The 16655-nt window shown below is 40.4% G+C and overlaps 1 protein-coding gene across 4 annotated transcripts in view; it reads left to right on the forward strand.

Moving 5' to 3' along the window:
* Positions 1 to 16655, forward strand: part of SNTG2 (syntrophin gamma 2) — a 217800-nt gene that overhangs the window by 183065 nt on the left and 18080 nt on the right. For 3 of the 4 annotated variants that reach the window (XM_081857158.1, XM_081857159.1, XM_081857161.1), the window contains exons 12-13: positions 2305 to 2421; positions 14224 to 14295. In XM_081857158.1, the coding sequence (XP_081713284.1) occupies positions 2305 to 2421; positions 14224 to 14295 (189 nt within the window). The remainder of the gene's footprint in view (positions 1 to 2304; positions 2422 to 14223; positions 14296 to 16655) is intronic. The other variant, XM_081857160.1, reaches the window with a different exon arrangement.

The raw sequence follows: 16655 nt of genomic DNA on the forward strand, positions 1-16655 counted from the left end.
CCGGGGTGTGTCTGGTGTCACAGAGGCAGAACACTCTTTTGCCAATCTGCTTAGTCCCTCCCCTGGATCCAACTCTCAATTTCTTGGACTACTGGTCTCTTCCTCCCCAGTTTCACCGCCGGCATCCCACTACAATCCTTCCCAGGGTTATTCAGCTCCAACTCCCTAAGCTCTTCCTATTCCTCATCAGGATCCAACCATCCCCCTCCATGATCTCTCCAATGGGAATAATGACTGCTAACTTTCTTTAGAACTTCAGGCAACCTGGCAAGTTTATTAGAGTAATCGCGAGTTTTAATTGCCATTTACTTATTCATGTGAGACACGCAAGATTTCAGAAGGGCAAAATCTGCTCCAGCTTCACTTTTCTCGGTTTCCTCCTCCCTTGTATATAATTGCTGTCACCAACTGCTCATTTGTATTTGAATAAATAGACCAAACAAGCAACCCTAAGATGCCTGAAGCTACAACTTTCTTTGCCTTCTTAATTTTTTATTGCAACATGACACACAATGGCATATCTTACTCCTGGTGAAGTCATTGTTCCCGTTTTCAGCTGCAACCCTGCCAGCCTACATATTATGTTTGTGAAATGCCTATTTCTTCTTCATTTTTATGCTCAGCAGTTTGCCTTCCCTCTATTTATTGTAATACTTATAATCTCCAAAATAAATTTTACATAAAATCGAGGCTCATGTTTTTGTTCAGTCTTTACAGTATCTCTATGCCCTTTTTGGTGCTTTTTTTTTTTTAAAAAAAAAGGATAAATAGGAATTCATATGCAGAGGATGTCACTGAAGGGGTATTAACATAATGTATTGTTTTGTTTAATCATGGAGATAGCAGTGCAATCTTCTACATGTGTACTCCGAAGTAGGCCTCGTTGAGCTTAATGGGACTTACTTCTGGGTTAGCAAGTTTAAGATTGCAGATATCCTAAAATCTCTTCATGGAATGCCACTTTCATATTTATTTATTTATTTATTAATTAATTATTTATATAATGGATTTATACACCTTTCTTCTTGAACACATTATAAAGGAGCCTTAAAAACTCCCCATAAAGCAATACTTCATGGTTCTTCATACCTGCAGAGTTTTCCCCTTGAAGTGTATGCATTTCAAGCATAGCTACTACTTTGAAGAATAATGGGATTGTTGTTTTTCAATTATTAATATGAGTTGTTATTAATAGCTGGATAAGGAGTGAAGCTTGGATCAAAATTTGCCTTGCACCAGTGAAAATGAATTTGTGCTTCTGCAACCACGTGATCCTTACAGTTTCCACTGCTTCCCCCATCCCATGCCATGCCCCGTGCCATTCTAGAGGCCCCCTGCTTCTCAGGAGTGGCTTTTAAGTAGGAATGCCCTACTCTATGAGTAAAATGTTAAATGGAGTTCTCTGGACCTGACTCATAATCTTTCAGTGAGAAATATATATTTACTCCATGGTTTTATATAGACACTTAGTTTACCTGCTGTATATTCCTTATGATCTGATAAATATGTTGATGCTCTTCAGACTGCAGGAGAGCATGACATAGCAATTGCTTTAAAACAGATACTTCTTCACAAACATTAGTGATATAGGACTTGCCAATATAGCTATCCCATGAATATATGGCATTGTCCTGCCCTTGAATCAAGAGCCATTCATTGATCCATCTTGCTTCTTTAACTGGAAGCAGATCTACCAAGTTTTGGTCAAGTCTTTCCCAGTCCTACTGTTTGAGATGCCTAACGATAGATCTTAGAGATTAAACCTAGGACCTTCTGCATGCAGAGAATATCCTCTGTCGCTGAACGATGGCTATGACATATGTACGTATTCTCAAATCCTTGTGGGTATTTTTGCACATTGCTCAGTTTCCGACAGCTGTGCTGCTATGCACATACATCAGATTATGTACTTTATTAAACATTGTTCAGCTTCTATGTGCAATGACTTTCAGTTAGTTTTAGCGACACCAGAAAGAACCAGGGTGCTCTATAGATTAATCTTGTTTTTAAGTTGTATTTCAATCAATTGTTTTTATATCGGGTGTTAGCCGCCCTGAGCCTGGTCTTGGCTGGGGAGGGTGGGGTATAAATAAAAATTATTGTTGTTATTCTTATTCTTATTCTTATTGTTATTATTATTATTGCATGTTGAGGGTTTGCGCATTAGAGACCTTAGAGCATTGGTGTGCCCAAGACAAAGAGATTGTGCTTTCTTCTTCTAGAAGTGATGGTCAGCAGGATTATGTAATATATAACTTCTGGTAGACTGAGTTGAAATTCATTTTCAAAGGTTTTATTCTGCAGGTCATTCATATGGGGTGGGTGAATGAGAGGCTCCATGGCGCAGATTCCCCTCAGCTCTATAAATTCAAGTTCCTGGCATTGAAGGGTTCGTCATTCTACATATTCAGCACGCCACCGGTAAGCAACCTTTTCGCATGTGATTGTTATTGAAATTTTTTTTGTTGGAACAGAAAATGACCCTTCCTATTGAATAATGAAGCACAGTGGAATTTACAAAAGGATGTTCACAACAACTCTTTCAGACACTGTTAATCTTTCTCTCCCATGCATAAAACATGGAGATCACTGGGAGCAGGACTTATTCAGGGCTTTAATAATGTCATCAGGGCTTTCTTTGCTTTTTGGGCCTAAGTTGAGGCCCAGGTGGCCTGATGCAGGTACCTAAAGCATCACTAGCTAACTAATACATTATAATTGGAGCAGGGTTTGTGGTAGATGTGATAGCATGAGATATTAGGAGCAGGAATACAATTGCATGGTGACTGAATGAGCAGTAGGGCTTTTTGACCCTTTTCCTCTACAATCCACGTCTCTGGAGAAAAAGGTCACAAGCCTTGGTGCTCATTCAAAATCTATCTAGAACCCATCCTGAAACCAGAGTCTCTTGGACAAAATTTTCTTAAGCCACCATATTTAGAATGCAGTTTTGTATTTTTAGTTACAGACACTTTTGACAACCAGGAGGCTACAGGTTCCCTACTTCATACTTTAGGCACACACACACACACACACACACACACACACACACAGATGATGCATGGAGATGGAATGGCAAACAATTTAGTGGTGTGGGATCTGGCGCAAGATACTGATTTCTTTACTTAGCATAAAGGATAGGGAAGTATTTAGTTACAACAATATAATATGACGCTGAAGGGGAAAAATGACACGTGGAACTTCCACCTGCTTCTTTTTTAAAAAATCCTGGTAACAAGATTGTCTTACGAACAGTACCAAATCCTTTGCTTGAAAAACCCAGTTTTGTTAGTTAAGGAAAATAAGGGAATTATGCAAAGCAATAATTTATAACAACATGCCTATTTTGCACATATTTATGTAACCTGCATGCTTTATTCTTAATCTAATAGTTGATATTTTGAAACTTGGAATTTGAAAGTCAGTGTGTTGTGGTGTCAGGAGGTCAAATTTTCACACAATTTGCCAATCTTGTGTTTTTAAGTGCAAGATGTTGACTGTCAAAACGTGTTGGCAGTTCCTTTGGCTCCTTATAAAAAGGTGTGTCCATCACAAAAAGCAACATTGTCATTATCACTAATTAGCATTGCTAATTTGAAGTTGTTGTTAATCACTTCCTAAATGTGAATAGACTGTGAACACTAAAAATGAGTATGGTAGAATAAGTTTATTTGACTGGTACAAACTACCATATTGCAATTACAAGCTTTGGGCTGTATGCAGATGATTAGCATATTCAATATCTCTATTAAGACCAGGTTTCTCCATAGTTTTCAGCTTAGTGATAAGTTGTAATTCAGCAACTTCTCTTTCAAGTCTGTTTCTGAAATACTTTTGCAATAAGACAGCTGCTTTGAGATCCCCCCCCCCCCCGGGAGATTGAAGTGTTCTCCTACTGGCTTCTCTGTCTTGTGATTCCTGATGTCAGATTTATGTCCATTTATCCATTGGCGTAGGGTTTGGCCGGTTTGTCTAATATAGAGAGCTGAAGGGCACTGCTGGCATTTGATGGCATACACAATGTTAGAAGATGAGCAATTAAATAGGCCTGAGATGGTATGTTTGGTGTTGTTGGGTCCATTGATGGTGTTGTCTGGGTATATGGGGCAGCAAAGTTGGCATCTGGGTTTATTGCAGGCTCTGGTACCAGTGTCCATGTTAAGTCTGCTTGCTGTATTATTGTGGGTGAGGAGTTGCATTTCATGTTATTGGGCAACACTACCATCTTCATTTTCTTTTCTGTGAAGAGCCTCCAAATATGTGTCTGTCTAAACTTTGTGGTAGAGCAGCAAAGGACAGTGGGCACCCATCTCCACTTAAGAGCTTCCAAGGACATTTGACTGACTATTATTATAGAGACAAAATGCATTTGTTTATTCATAGGCATTGAGAGTTGATCCTTCACCATGCTGTTCCAAAAACAGAATATTAGCAAGTGGGTAGTAGTTACCGTATTTTTCGCTCTATAAGATGCACTTTTCCCCTCCTAAAAAGTAAGGGGGGATGTGTGTGCGTCTTATGGAGCAAATGCAGGCTTCATGGCTTCAGCGAAAGCAACGTGAAGCCTCCAGTCAGTGCGCACCGATCCCTCTTGCTCTCCTGGCTTCGCTTCGCTGGAGAGGCACTGTGCAGCTCTCCCTCTCTGCGCAGCACCCCTTCAGCAAAGTGGGAGGAGAAATGGAAAGGGCTCTGTTTCTCCTGCCACTTCGCTGAAAGGGCACTGCGCAGAGAGGGAAAGCTGTGCAGCGCCCCTTCAGCAAAGTGGGAGGAGAAATGGAAGGGGCTCCGCTTCTCCTGCCACTTCACTGAAGGGGCGCTGCGCAGAGAGGGAGAGAATATTTTTTTTCTTGTTCTCCCCCTCTAAAACTAGGTGCGTCTTATAGAGCGAAAAATGCGGTACTTAACACTTGGATGTACTGCTATGCTGGACTCAGGACCCTGCTTATTATGGACTTCCCAGAGGCATCTGGTTGGCCATTGTGACAACAGGATATTAGACTAGATGGGCCTCTGGCCTGGATCCAGTAGGTCAGAGGCAGTAACGCTTCTAAATACCAGGTGCTGGAAAGTACAGAGATTTCTCTTGTGCACCTGTCCTTGTTGGGTTCTTCTTGTAGGCCTCTGGTCAGTGAGATCAGGATGCTGGACAAGACAGGCCATTTGTCTCATCCAGGAGACTGTTCTTATGTCCCTACTTTTTAACATTTTCATGTAACAGTTTGGTAAAGAGAGAAGGAAGCGCCCTAAGCGTTTTGAAACTTTGAAGTCTTTTCTTACCCTTCCCTAGTGAGAGGGGGAGCAAACAGAAGCCTGGCTTCACTTCTCAGCATGTGTTATCGGAGGGCAAACAGAATGCCATGTTCCACAGCTAGTAAGTCGAGACGTTTAAAGGAGAACATTGAACAGAGAATTCTTAGGAGAAACTGGGTAACTCAAGTCATACCCTTTGATTGCCAAGCATCTATGGGTGAGTGAGACAAGAGCTACCAGTGAACAGTTATACTTACTGACAACAAAAGGTAAAATATAGCAAGCCCTGTGCCTCCCTTTCATAGCATATAACTGACAGAGTTCAAACAGCGATGGAAGAAATTTGACCTCTTGAACACAATTACACACTCTGTGGGTTTGCAGCTTCATAGTCATTTCTCTTCATCAATGCATACAGACACACAGATCAATGTAGAGGACAAAACCAGGATTGTGACCCAATCCTAACAGCTCGCAGAACTAAAAAAACAGGTGCTGTAGGAATTTTCCAAAAACTTTGGAAGGCCAACTTTGCTTTTGCATTGTTATATTACATGCACATATTCCGATGAACATGTTCAGAATTGTATTGGAGCAGCTTGATTTAAAACCAGACAGTTAACAACTGTTTTCAGTCAAGATGAAAGGCTTACTTAAACCATCGATTTCATGAAGTTTCCAAACATTGGCATTCCAAGCATACAACACTGGTTGTGAAAACTATTAAAACAGTTTGGTTTGTGACTAAATAGAAAGTTTGTGAGTTTCCACAATGCACATCCCTTTTTTGAACCATCATTTTTGTAAGTTTCATGTGTTCAACCTCAGTTCTTCTAATACAGCCTCTAATACAGCTACACTCATAGCTTCAACCTTACAAAATAATATTTCTAATTTTATTAGAAGGAGACAAAGTTGTTTATGCACTGCTACCCTATTTGCCATAATAATGAATTGCTGAGTCACAAACAAATTTGTCATTTTGATTAGAATACTTGCATTAAGATACATTTTAAAGGTTTTGTTTTACTCATAATTCTTTTTTGCTATAAAAACCACAAACACCTCAGCAGGAGGTGTGCTTTTAAATAAGGTCTTGTTGCACTGTTCATATTGATTCAAAAACGAGTTACTTGGCATTCCATAAGACAATGGGGTTGCCTTTAGTCATGCAAAACCTTGTGCATTGCTTAGTTCAGGACAGGAATATTAAGCCGCTGATCCAGAGATTTACGTATGCTTACGATGACTATCTAAGGGTCCATTCCCCCCCCCCCCCGACACCACTGATGTGCTAGGCAATGGAAAGTGTGGGGTGACATTTTTGGGGCATAGGCCCAAACTCCACTTTGGACACATGGACACACTCAAAACACCCCATAAAAATGAAACAGACAACTGTATGACTGAAAAACTACCATGAATGTCAGGTCTAAACTGTGAGCCACATTTTGTTCAGCCCCCATTTTGTGGGCTGGGAAAATGGAAAATAGCTATATGGCTTTTCCCTGTGATAATCAGACCCCCCCCCCTTGAAAAAGGAGAGACAAAAACACTTCAGAAAGTACTGTACCGACCCGCGTCTTTTGCCAGATGGAAAATGTGGGGTTTAATTTACTTGTTTACATATGTATAATCCACACTTTCATAAAAATGTGTCAGTACAGCATATAAGAATGAAATCAGCATAAAGCATCCGTAAAAAACATCAATAAAACATCATTAAATGCTGATTGGTTAAAATAGAGAAAATTCATATTGCCTGTCTAAACAATGTAGTTTTCAAAATTACACGAATTTTCACAAAATGATGGGCCAAACAGTCAGAAGGCCTCTGTTGCCTAAAGGGTGCCAGGATGATCAGAAAAGCTCTGCTGGATGATTACTTGAGGATGCAGTAGATATTAGGCCCCCAAATAGATGTGATTTTAACCCCATGGACCCAAGATTATTGGGAGTCTTAGGCCTGTACCTTGTCTGGGTTTTTTTTCCTGTACTGAACAACGAGGACACCAATCTGGTTCTAGGAGTTAAAACACCATCCTTACTATTTCAGTAGAGAAAAATTAGCAACCAGCATCCTCATATCAAGCTCCCAACCACCCAAAATAGGAGGGATCTTGCAGAATCCTCATAGATAGGTGTGCCTGCACCTAATGCTATATTGTGGAATCTGTTGGGAATCTGTTGTGAGATACAGCAGAAGCTGCCCCCAGTTCCAGTCACTACACAGAGGCAGCTTAAGGTCCAAAATAGTTTATTGCTGCAGAAGATAAGGCTTCAGTAATACAGTTCCACATGTTGGTATATACATACAGCTTATATGTGAAAATATATCTGTTGCTTCAGCAATTCAAGACATAACACAGACTCTGACTCATGGGCCGATGAATAAGCTGATATGCCATAATCACTTATATAGCTGCCACTGACCTTGCATCTATTGGCTTATCTTATACAGTGGTACCTCAGGTTACAGACGCTTCAGGTTACAGAGTCCACTAACCCAGAAATAGTACCTCGGGTTAAGAACTTTGCTTCAGGATGAGAACTGAAACCATGCTTTGGCTGCGCGGCAGTGGCGGGAGGCCCCATTAGCTAAAGTGGTGTCTCAGGTTAAGAACGGACCTCCAGAACGAATTAAGTTCTTAACCTGAGGTACCACGGTCCATGGGGTGATTTGTGCCCATGCAGAAAATTCACCCCTCCTTCCATGTCCAGTTTCTCCAACAGAATCTCTATTGCTGGAAGGGGGCCTCACCTTCCAGCCTTGTTCCAGGAGCATTTCTCCTCAATTAGACTCTTGAAGCTGCTACTCTTCCCCCCGCCCACCTCTGCACTCTGCTGAAGTTATTTGAGTTTGCTTCCTCTTCCTGTGCTTCTCTCCCCTTGACCTTGGCCGCCTTGCATTCTCATACCCATCAGGGTTACCAGCACACTGTTCCCTCAAATCCATCTTCTGCTCCCTCATTTCAGTGCAGAGGAAAGCTCTTCACTCCTGTGCCTTTCCATGCATAGAATTGTGTTCTGCTGTGTATTTATATATATTCTTGAAAAATTCACTTAACATCAGCATAGAAAATCTGGCAACTACATGTCTAAGAAAAGCCCTTCTTGCGAAGATCAGCACATTCATCAATGCTGAATTATAGGGACAAAGCAGTGTATCAGCACTGTCAATCTAGATGGGTTAAACCAAGTTTGTTTTTTTTAAGCTAATCTGTTATTCAAGAACTGTAGGAAGACTTCAGCAAAAACATTCACTAGAAAGGAAAGACTTAATCCCTTGATCACAATGGTACCTTTTTAGCAAAACTGACATATCAGAAAGCTTTAATCTATTTGCTTGGGTTGTATAGGCTTTGTTGGGTTTGTTTTGTTTGTTTTTATCTACGAAATCTATACTATGAGCAAGATTGCTGAATTTGCTCTTTTATTGTTGGAAATATTTGTTTGGAATATGATCAACTGGTTGGGTGTTTTGTTTTTTTCTTTCCATTTTTCTAATGGGAACAATGATTACTTAATTCAGAGACTAGAGAGCTGAGTACTCCTACAAGCATCAAATCCACACACAGAGATATCTGCAACCCATTAGACACCATTCAAGTACATAAGATTGTACATCTTCAATTTCCCATATTATTTTGCTAAAAGAAGAGTACAAGCAATGAAGCTGTCTCAAGAAAACTAGCACAAGGTGTCTCATTTTCAGTGTGGAAATTAAGTTAATTCCTCTCTTTGCAAGCATTATCTTTAGATCTAACTATTAGTTAGATTTAGATCTAACTATTACTTTTATTTAAAAATAGTTATATCATTTTAAGTAAAATGTTATTAATTTCACTCAGCCTCACTCAGCTGCATAGTTATACCCCTTCAGTCAAACTTTTTGAATGCCTATGTTGTGGGATTTTGATATATGTGGTGTTCTGATATACGTGGTGTTAGGAGTACAAAATCTGTCAAGTTTAGAGATACCACAATTTTTGCTACCTTTGGGGAAAGTAGTTTAATATATGACAGACTTCATAAATGGCACCCAACAGGCCCCTGTAGGAGTTAAACAACTTTTCAAGAATTGGACAGGTGCAGGCCTTGGCAATTATTTTGTAACTGCAGTTGCTCAAGAGGCTAATTAGGGACTGAAAATTACGTTTTTGTCTTGTTGCTGGCAAAGTCTTTTGAACTATTGTCCTCAAGACTCTATCATGTTAAATAAAACAGCAAACAAATGTGATCACAAAAGATTCTCAATAAGCTATTACTAGGCATTTCCCACTTCTAATTCATTTTAATTATGTTTAAATAAATCAGATGGTAATTAAAGAATTCTGGGAGAGGGGCAAGTCTGTATACCAACTTTCCGTGTTCAAGAATATTAATGCTGGGTGTGTCTTGGAAGAAAACACATTTCCTGATGCAACCCTTACTCTATTCTTCCAGAGGACAGGCTCCAGAAGGAAATGGAGACATTCAGAAACACTGGGAAACTCTGGTATGCTAGGGCAGTTTAGGTTTGAATGATCTGAAAGGGTACTTCCCATGCACAATTACTGTAATTTTCACTCTATAAGACACACCTTTTCCCTCCTAAAAAGTAAGGGGAAATGTATGTGTGTCTTATGGATGCAGGCTGGGCAGCTATCCCAGAAGCCAGAACAGCGAGAGGAACCGCTGCACTTCCTCTCGCTGTTCTAGTTTCTGGCTTAGCCGCGCTCTATCCCTTCCCCTACCTCCCACAAAAGGCAGCAAGAGCCACGCTCCCTCTAAAGAGCCACACGGAGTGTGTGTGTGTGGTTCTTGGGGGCTTTTCCCCAAGGAGGAAAAACTTTTCCCTGTGAACTGCCCTGAGACCTACAGGTATAGAGCAGTATAAAGGTAAAGGGACCCCTGACCATTAGGTTCAGTCGTGACTGACTCTGGGGTTGCAGCGCTCATCTCGCTTTATTGGCCAAGGGAGCCGGCGTACAGCTTCCGGGTCACGTGGCCAGCATGACTAAGCCACTTCTGGCAAACCAGAGCAGTGCACGGGAATGCCGTTTACCTTCCCGCTGGAGCTTCCCTATTTATCTACTTGCACTTTGACGTGCTTTTGAACTGCTAAGTTGGGAGGAGCAGGGACCGAGCAATGGGAGCTCACCCTGTCGCGGGGATTCGAACCGCCGACCTTCTGATCAGCAAGTCCTAGGCTCTGTGGTTTAACCCACAGCGCCACCCGCGTCCCTATAGAGCAGTATATGAATTCAATAATAATAATAAATTCCGAAACAAGTGTGCACAGCCTGCACTACCAGGTTAAGCCAGGACCACTTTCTCCATTCACTGCCCATTAACACACACACTGCCTTATTAATCTAGAGAAATAATAACATATGACCTTAGTGAAATCAGGGCAGCATTAACAGAATGTTAGTTTTACAAAAAACCCAGGAGAAATAAAGAATCATTATTATTATTATTATTATTATTATTATTATTATTATTATTATTATTAGTAAAGGGAGAGAAAGACATATTCCTATTTGAAAAGAGCCATTTTAAATTACTTAGATTTCTTCAGTTCTGATTTACAAATGTAAATAGAAGCATTTAGATTAGGACCACACATTTCTTCTAAGCACTTATAGACATTTTGGTAACACTGAAATGTAGTTTTAAGGTCAGCACTTACAATTTTTACAGGTCAGCATTCTTCATTCCACATTTGGTGTGAGTTTTGCCAGTTCATTCCTATCTACTCTTTCTCATCAAAGATTTACAATTTTTTATTTTACTTAAGGTACTGTAATCCAGTAAATAACTTGTTGATGATTTATTGTACTGAAAAATCTAATAATATGACGGAATAGTTGAAAGTTGATGAATGTTCACAATACAACTGAGCTTAATAGCAATTCAGCAATGTTGAAGATGACAGTTTGTCTTTTTAGGTGTATACAATATCAATAATATGTTATGACAACATTGTTCAGTTAATTCTGGGGTAATTATTATCATGTTGCAATATTAGCCCCGATTCAGCAAGCAGCAACCTAATTGTCCATAGTTATAATAAAAGGAGCCACATAACTCCATGCACCCATAAGAACACTGAACTGACATTCTTCCACTTGTTAGTGGTCAAAAAATTTAAATACTTAGACATTCACTTCCAACAGAATGCTTGGAAAAACCATCCCAAGTTTGCACTAAACGTGGCAGATACCTGTGCTTTGGCTATCACCTGTTTGTTTGTTTGTTTGTTTGTTTGTTTGTTTGTTTGTTTCCAGTAGAGGGAACCAATATGTTCCTGCTACACTAAAGGTTTTCAATGCCAAAGTAAATCCAAAACTGCTGTATGGCATACTGTTATGGATTGGTGCCATTGACCACTCACTGGAACGCAGCCAATCAAAATCCCTGGGTATGCCAAACTGTGTCCCATTATGCAGCCATATGCCTGGAAACCGGACAAGGGCCTGTGGAAACTAGAGCGTGGTTTATCACCATAAAATTATGGCTACACCTTCCTTTCAAGTCTGACCCCTCTTCTCTAATTTTTCATATGTTGTTGGAATCCCACCGTTCCAAATGGTTAGCTTGTACCAAGAATAAAATTTAAACCATTGGCCTATCATTTGATTTGCGACTTATGCTTCCACTGTTATAAGTATTTCAAGCAATTAAGAGCAGATTTGTAGAGAAGGAATTCCAAATTCTGAGTCGTGCAGCCAAAAAATCTTGCTCTCTGTTGGAGTTAGGGATCTTACGATGTACCAGTGGCCCGGGTACTATTTTATAGTTACAAATGATATGACATATTTTAGGAAGAAGTCTGCAAATACTGTCAATTTTCTCTTAGATAGCATCTCATTGTATTGTGAGCATTTTGCTGCTTGAAAGCCCATAAAATGTCACTCATGTTCTAATGATAACCTTGCACACTGGGATACGCAGACAGTTTCAATATAGCTTTAAGTGTTATACTTTTGGGGTTGTTTTTTTAACACTCAGAATATACTCTGTGCCCTTTGTACCACCCCCAACAATCTTTGCTGCAAAAAGCATGGCAGGCTGCAAGAACATCAGAGAGATAAAAGGAATCCTAAACATAATAGAGGATGGTGAGGAACCCTAAGCTTTTGTTGATAGGGACAGGGAGCAGGGGGTCATTCGTGACCAATTCAGCTCTGGCACCAAGAGCTAAAAGCCAAAGCCATTTTACACAAAGCAAAGGAATGACAGGAAAGGAAAGAACAGCGGAGCAAAAAGGAATGACAGAACCACTTCTTAATAGGAAGGCTGGCAATTCAGCCCACAATCCAGCTGATTGAAAGCAATTGGATTTAAGGAAGTTCTTTTCCCTTCACCCAACTCAGGTTAAACATAGCCCTTCAGATTCATTGGATAGCAGATTATTCTCGATAAAAGCAGTGCAAAGGCAAATAACTGGGCCTGTTTCTTTTTCTTTTTCTTTCTTTTTCTTTTGTATTGTTAGGAATTTTGGAAGGGGCTTGCCAGGCCCCTCTACTGCATGAATCCAGCACGTGTTAAAAGCTAATCAAGCCTTTTAAATCTGGGAAATAGCCAAGCTAGCTTCCTGGTGAGCTGATGGGGGCTTAAGGGGCTCTGTGCAAGATAGTACAATGGATGGGGACCCCTCCCTCAACAGACAAAGCCAGAGCTTGGGGTTGGAGTTTTGCAGCGATGTGACCTAAAAGTAAAGTAGCAAGCAGGAGAGAAAGTCAAAGCAATATTTGAGAGCTGTGTTGAATCTGAGGCTGCTGCTATGGGAGAAGCAAGACACTTTGGGAATGTTAATGCTGTGAATCTCTCCATCATAGGCTCAAGTTGTACACATGTGTAAATAAACCATACATCATAAAGACACCACAGTATCTACTGTGCCTCATTCCAAAAGGAAACATGCCTGGAACCCCTAGAATCTCGCACTGCTCAGCGATCGGGGCAACGTGCAACAGCATCATTGGCTAAAGAAGTCAACTGTCTGTCAGAGCCAACAGTGATGCTTGTATCTGTAATAAAGATCAGATATTCAGTGAAGGGGTTTGGGGGGGTTAATTCTCTCTTCATTATTTTTTTTTTAATTAATTTAATATATTGATTACCTACTTCATTGTAACTATAATCCCAGAGAGGGCTAAGCAAAATACTTTTTAAAAAACACATAATAATGGTATAAATATAATTACAAGGGCAAATGTGGGACTTCTAAATAGCTATTACAATATGTTTTAACTCCATGGTCTCAGCAGTGACTTAAATGGTGTTAGGATAAAAAAATTCCTTAAGCGGTTTTCCTGAGGTTTGTTTCACAGCGTCTCCAACAGATGAAATAAGCTGCTTTTCAAACAAAAGCTTGATCCTGTAAGCCTATATGGGTTTTACGGATTGCTACAATGCCTCTATTTATCAAAATGTTTTAAGACAATGATGAGTCTCTTCAAATCTACCTCCACATTTGCTGCTAGGCATATACTTGCACTACCTGCGGAACAGAGTTCACTTTTCCCTTATGGCTTTTCCAGAGAGCACTCTATGGGCACATAGCGCTGTCATATTGTTAGATCTCAGCAAGTTCAGTGGGGAACCCAACTGGGAGCCCTACGTTAAGCAAGTCTGAGTTCCCAAAAGAAAGCAGGGTGCGTGTAATGATATATATTTAAAGCCCAGATACGCTGCCTCCGTGTGATGCATGAAAAAGAGTTGCTACAGAAGGAATAGCCATTGTACAAGGAATAACTGTTCTCAAATTTCCTGCTTTTTTAAAAAATAAAAACAGTATCTATTCTATGTTTGTCTGTTGCTCCAGAGAATGAACACATAGCCTTCAATTAACTAAACAACCAGATTAAAATAAATAAATACAAGAAATTAAAAGTTTATAGAATAGTAGGAGAATATCTTTTTTTGGCAAAAAGTATTAGACCCAATGTATCTAATAATATATATTTTCTTTTGGTATTGCAGGTTAGCACTCTAGACTGGGTACGAGCTGAAAAAACCTATAACCTCTGTGAGGTTCTATTTAAAGTCCACAAGGTAGGTCTCCTGTTAAGTTATGGACTACATTTGGAATGGGAGACTGTGATTTTCAGAAATTAAAATAGAATGTGTTCAGATTAATTTTCTTGGATAAGAAGTAGTTAGCCAAAACTTAATCTACATTACAAAGCTAGTTCCTAGCAATGAACTATTGCCATTATTTGTGTTTGATGATCAGGCCTTGGCTCATTCTGAACAAATGCGGACAATTCTTAAACCCAATTATCAAGGGGAGCCAACATGGTGCTCTTCAGATATGGCTGCAGTATAACTCACAACAGTCCCAGCCAGGAATAATGCGAGTGCATGTTCAACAACATCTGGAAGCACCATGTTGGCTACCCCTATTCAACACAATCCATTTCATATATAATGTATTGTGGGGGGAGTAAGATTGCCCCTTTCAGCTGATGTTCCTGTGCATAGCTTAGTGGCCTAACAACTATTTTGCATGCATAAGGTTCAAGATTTGGTGCCGAACATCTCAAGTAAAAATAATTTCAGGTAATAGGGCTGACTGACATCCAGGAGGGATGCTTCCACCACAAGGCTGGATGAAACAAAGTTCTGCCAATAGAAGGCAACTTCTAAGGCCTGGCTTTGTGCTGGTTCCTGTCCTGTCTTCATGACTTCCTCCAGAAGGCATGGCTTGGGGAATGTTGCCACGCATGCTGTTTTAATACTTGAGTGAAATTATATGGAGTTTTGGAGTGTGTTGCCCTCAGTATGCGGATTATATGCAGTTCTGTTTCTCCTTTACAGTATAAGCAGGTTTGGTGCTAACTTTGAGACTTTTTTTTTTTTTTTGTATAAAGTAATATGCAGGTCTAAAACATCAAGCCCAATCAAATCACATATGCCTGAACAGTTAACTGGTCACCCAGATAAGCTCCAAGAATCAACTATTTTATGATCCTGGTGGAATGTACATGTTTTGAATTTTGCATGCATTCCCTCATTAAATATTACAGCGATGTCTGAATGTCTGATAGCCCTAGAGAAGAGGAACACACTCTGAATGACTGGAAAACTGTGCTCTTGATAGGTAGACACATTCAGTTCTTACCCAAGGACTGATGCATGCCCTTTGTTTTCTTTATTTCCCTAATATTCTGGTAGGTCTAATTTCAAGAAGAAGCCAACTTAACAGCAAATTCTGATGCTACGTTTTCATTTTGAGGTGGGGAGGGGAAGAGTTGGAAATAAGCTGCCCACGATTCAGCCCTTTACATTCCTGACATTTTAATAAATGAACACTTAATTGTCAGTCTTGATGAATACATTAACTGAAACACAAAAAGCTTCAGTGTACAAGTCTAGCCATTCTTCTGTTGACACTTCAGTATAAATGATAATGAAGGAAACTTAGAGCAAATCAATTAGGTTGGAGTAAACTTAATTTTCAGAAGAGATTAAAGCTTCTCTATTACAAATTCTAAGGCGCAGTTTGCTCTGCAGAAAATGTTCCTTTGAGTTGTTTATGCAAGCAAGTTTTTCCTTGCTGACTTTTCATGATACAAACTTTTAAAAAATAAATAATCTTGAATGCCCTTCATATATTGGGTGGTTTCAGACCTCCTGTCCACCTGATTCTCCCTGCTCTGCTTAGGGCCATGCATGGACAGAACCATCATCTGCTTTCAAATTCCAAGGGAGGAGTGGGATGATGCACAAAAAGAGGAGCTAAAGAAGCCATTGTCCAACTACAGGCATTTGCGTGTCGTGGTCCCCAGGGCCACCCCAGTAACTCACATATCACCCAGAATTTTTGTTTAAGATTTTTGGCATAATTTTGGCCACAACTTTATTAAAGTACAAATTTGTGAGTGGTTGCTTAGGCATGGGTTGCGACTATCTGCTCCCACCATGGGGGAACAGACTGACATTCCGCACGATGCGAAAGCCAGAATAGGGGAATACACTTGGGGGTAGCGTCGGAGCAGGGAACCTGCCCTCAGCCCTCCCCAAATGCAACCAGAAGCTCATTGCTATGGCCCGAGCCCCCTTGACAGAGTGGACAAGCAATAGTTAGCCCCCAATTCCTTTAACGGAATCCCTTGCAGCAGCAGCATTAGAGGGGCAGGCACAGCCAATCCATGCCCCTCAACCAACCAAACCATAAACCAATGCCTAACCATGAACCTTACAAGTTGTGACGATTTGCTGGCCCCAGCCAATCAGCCAGATAGACAAAATTCCTACCAGGCCCCTGCTCCAAAGCAGACGACCCCATGACAGGCATAGCAAGGTCAAAGCGAACAACCCTATTCTCTGGAGGGAGGGATGGGCAATCCGATGCACGAGCGAAAAGAGGAAGCCCTAGCCTCGTGCAAGAAGTTTTAGCATTTCTGGCTGTC

The sequence above is a fragment of the Podarcis erhardii genome (genome assembly GCF_964252035.2).
Source record: "Podarcis erhardii genome assembly, chromosome: 3".
Classification (NCBI taxonomy): domain Eukaryota; kingdom Metazoa; phylum Chordata; class Lepidosauria; order Squamata; family Lacertidae; genus Podarcis; species Podarcis erhardii.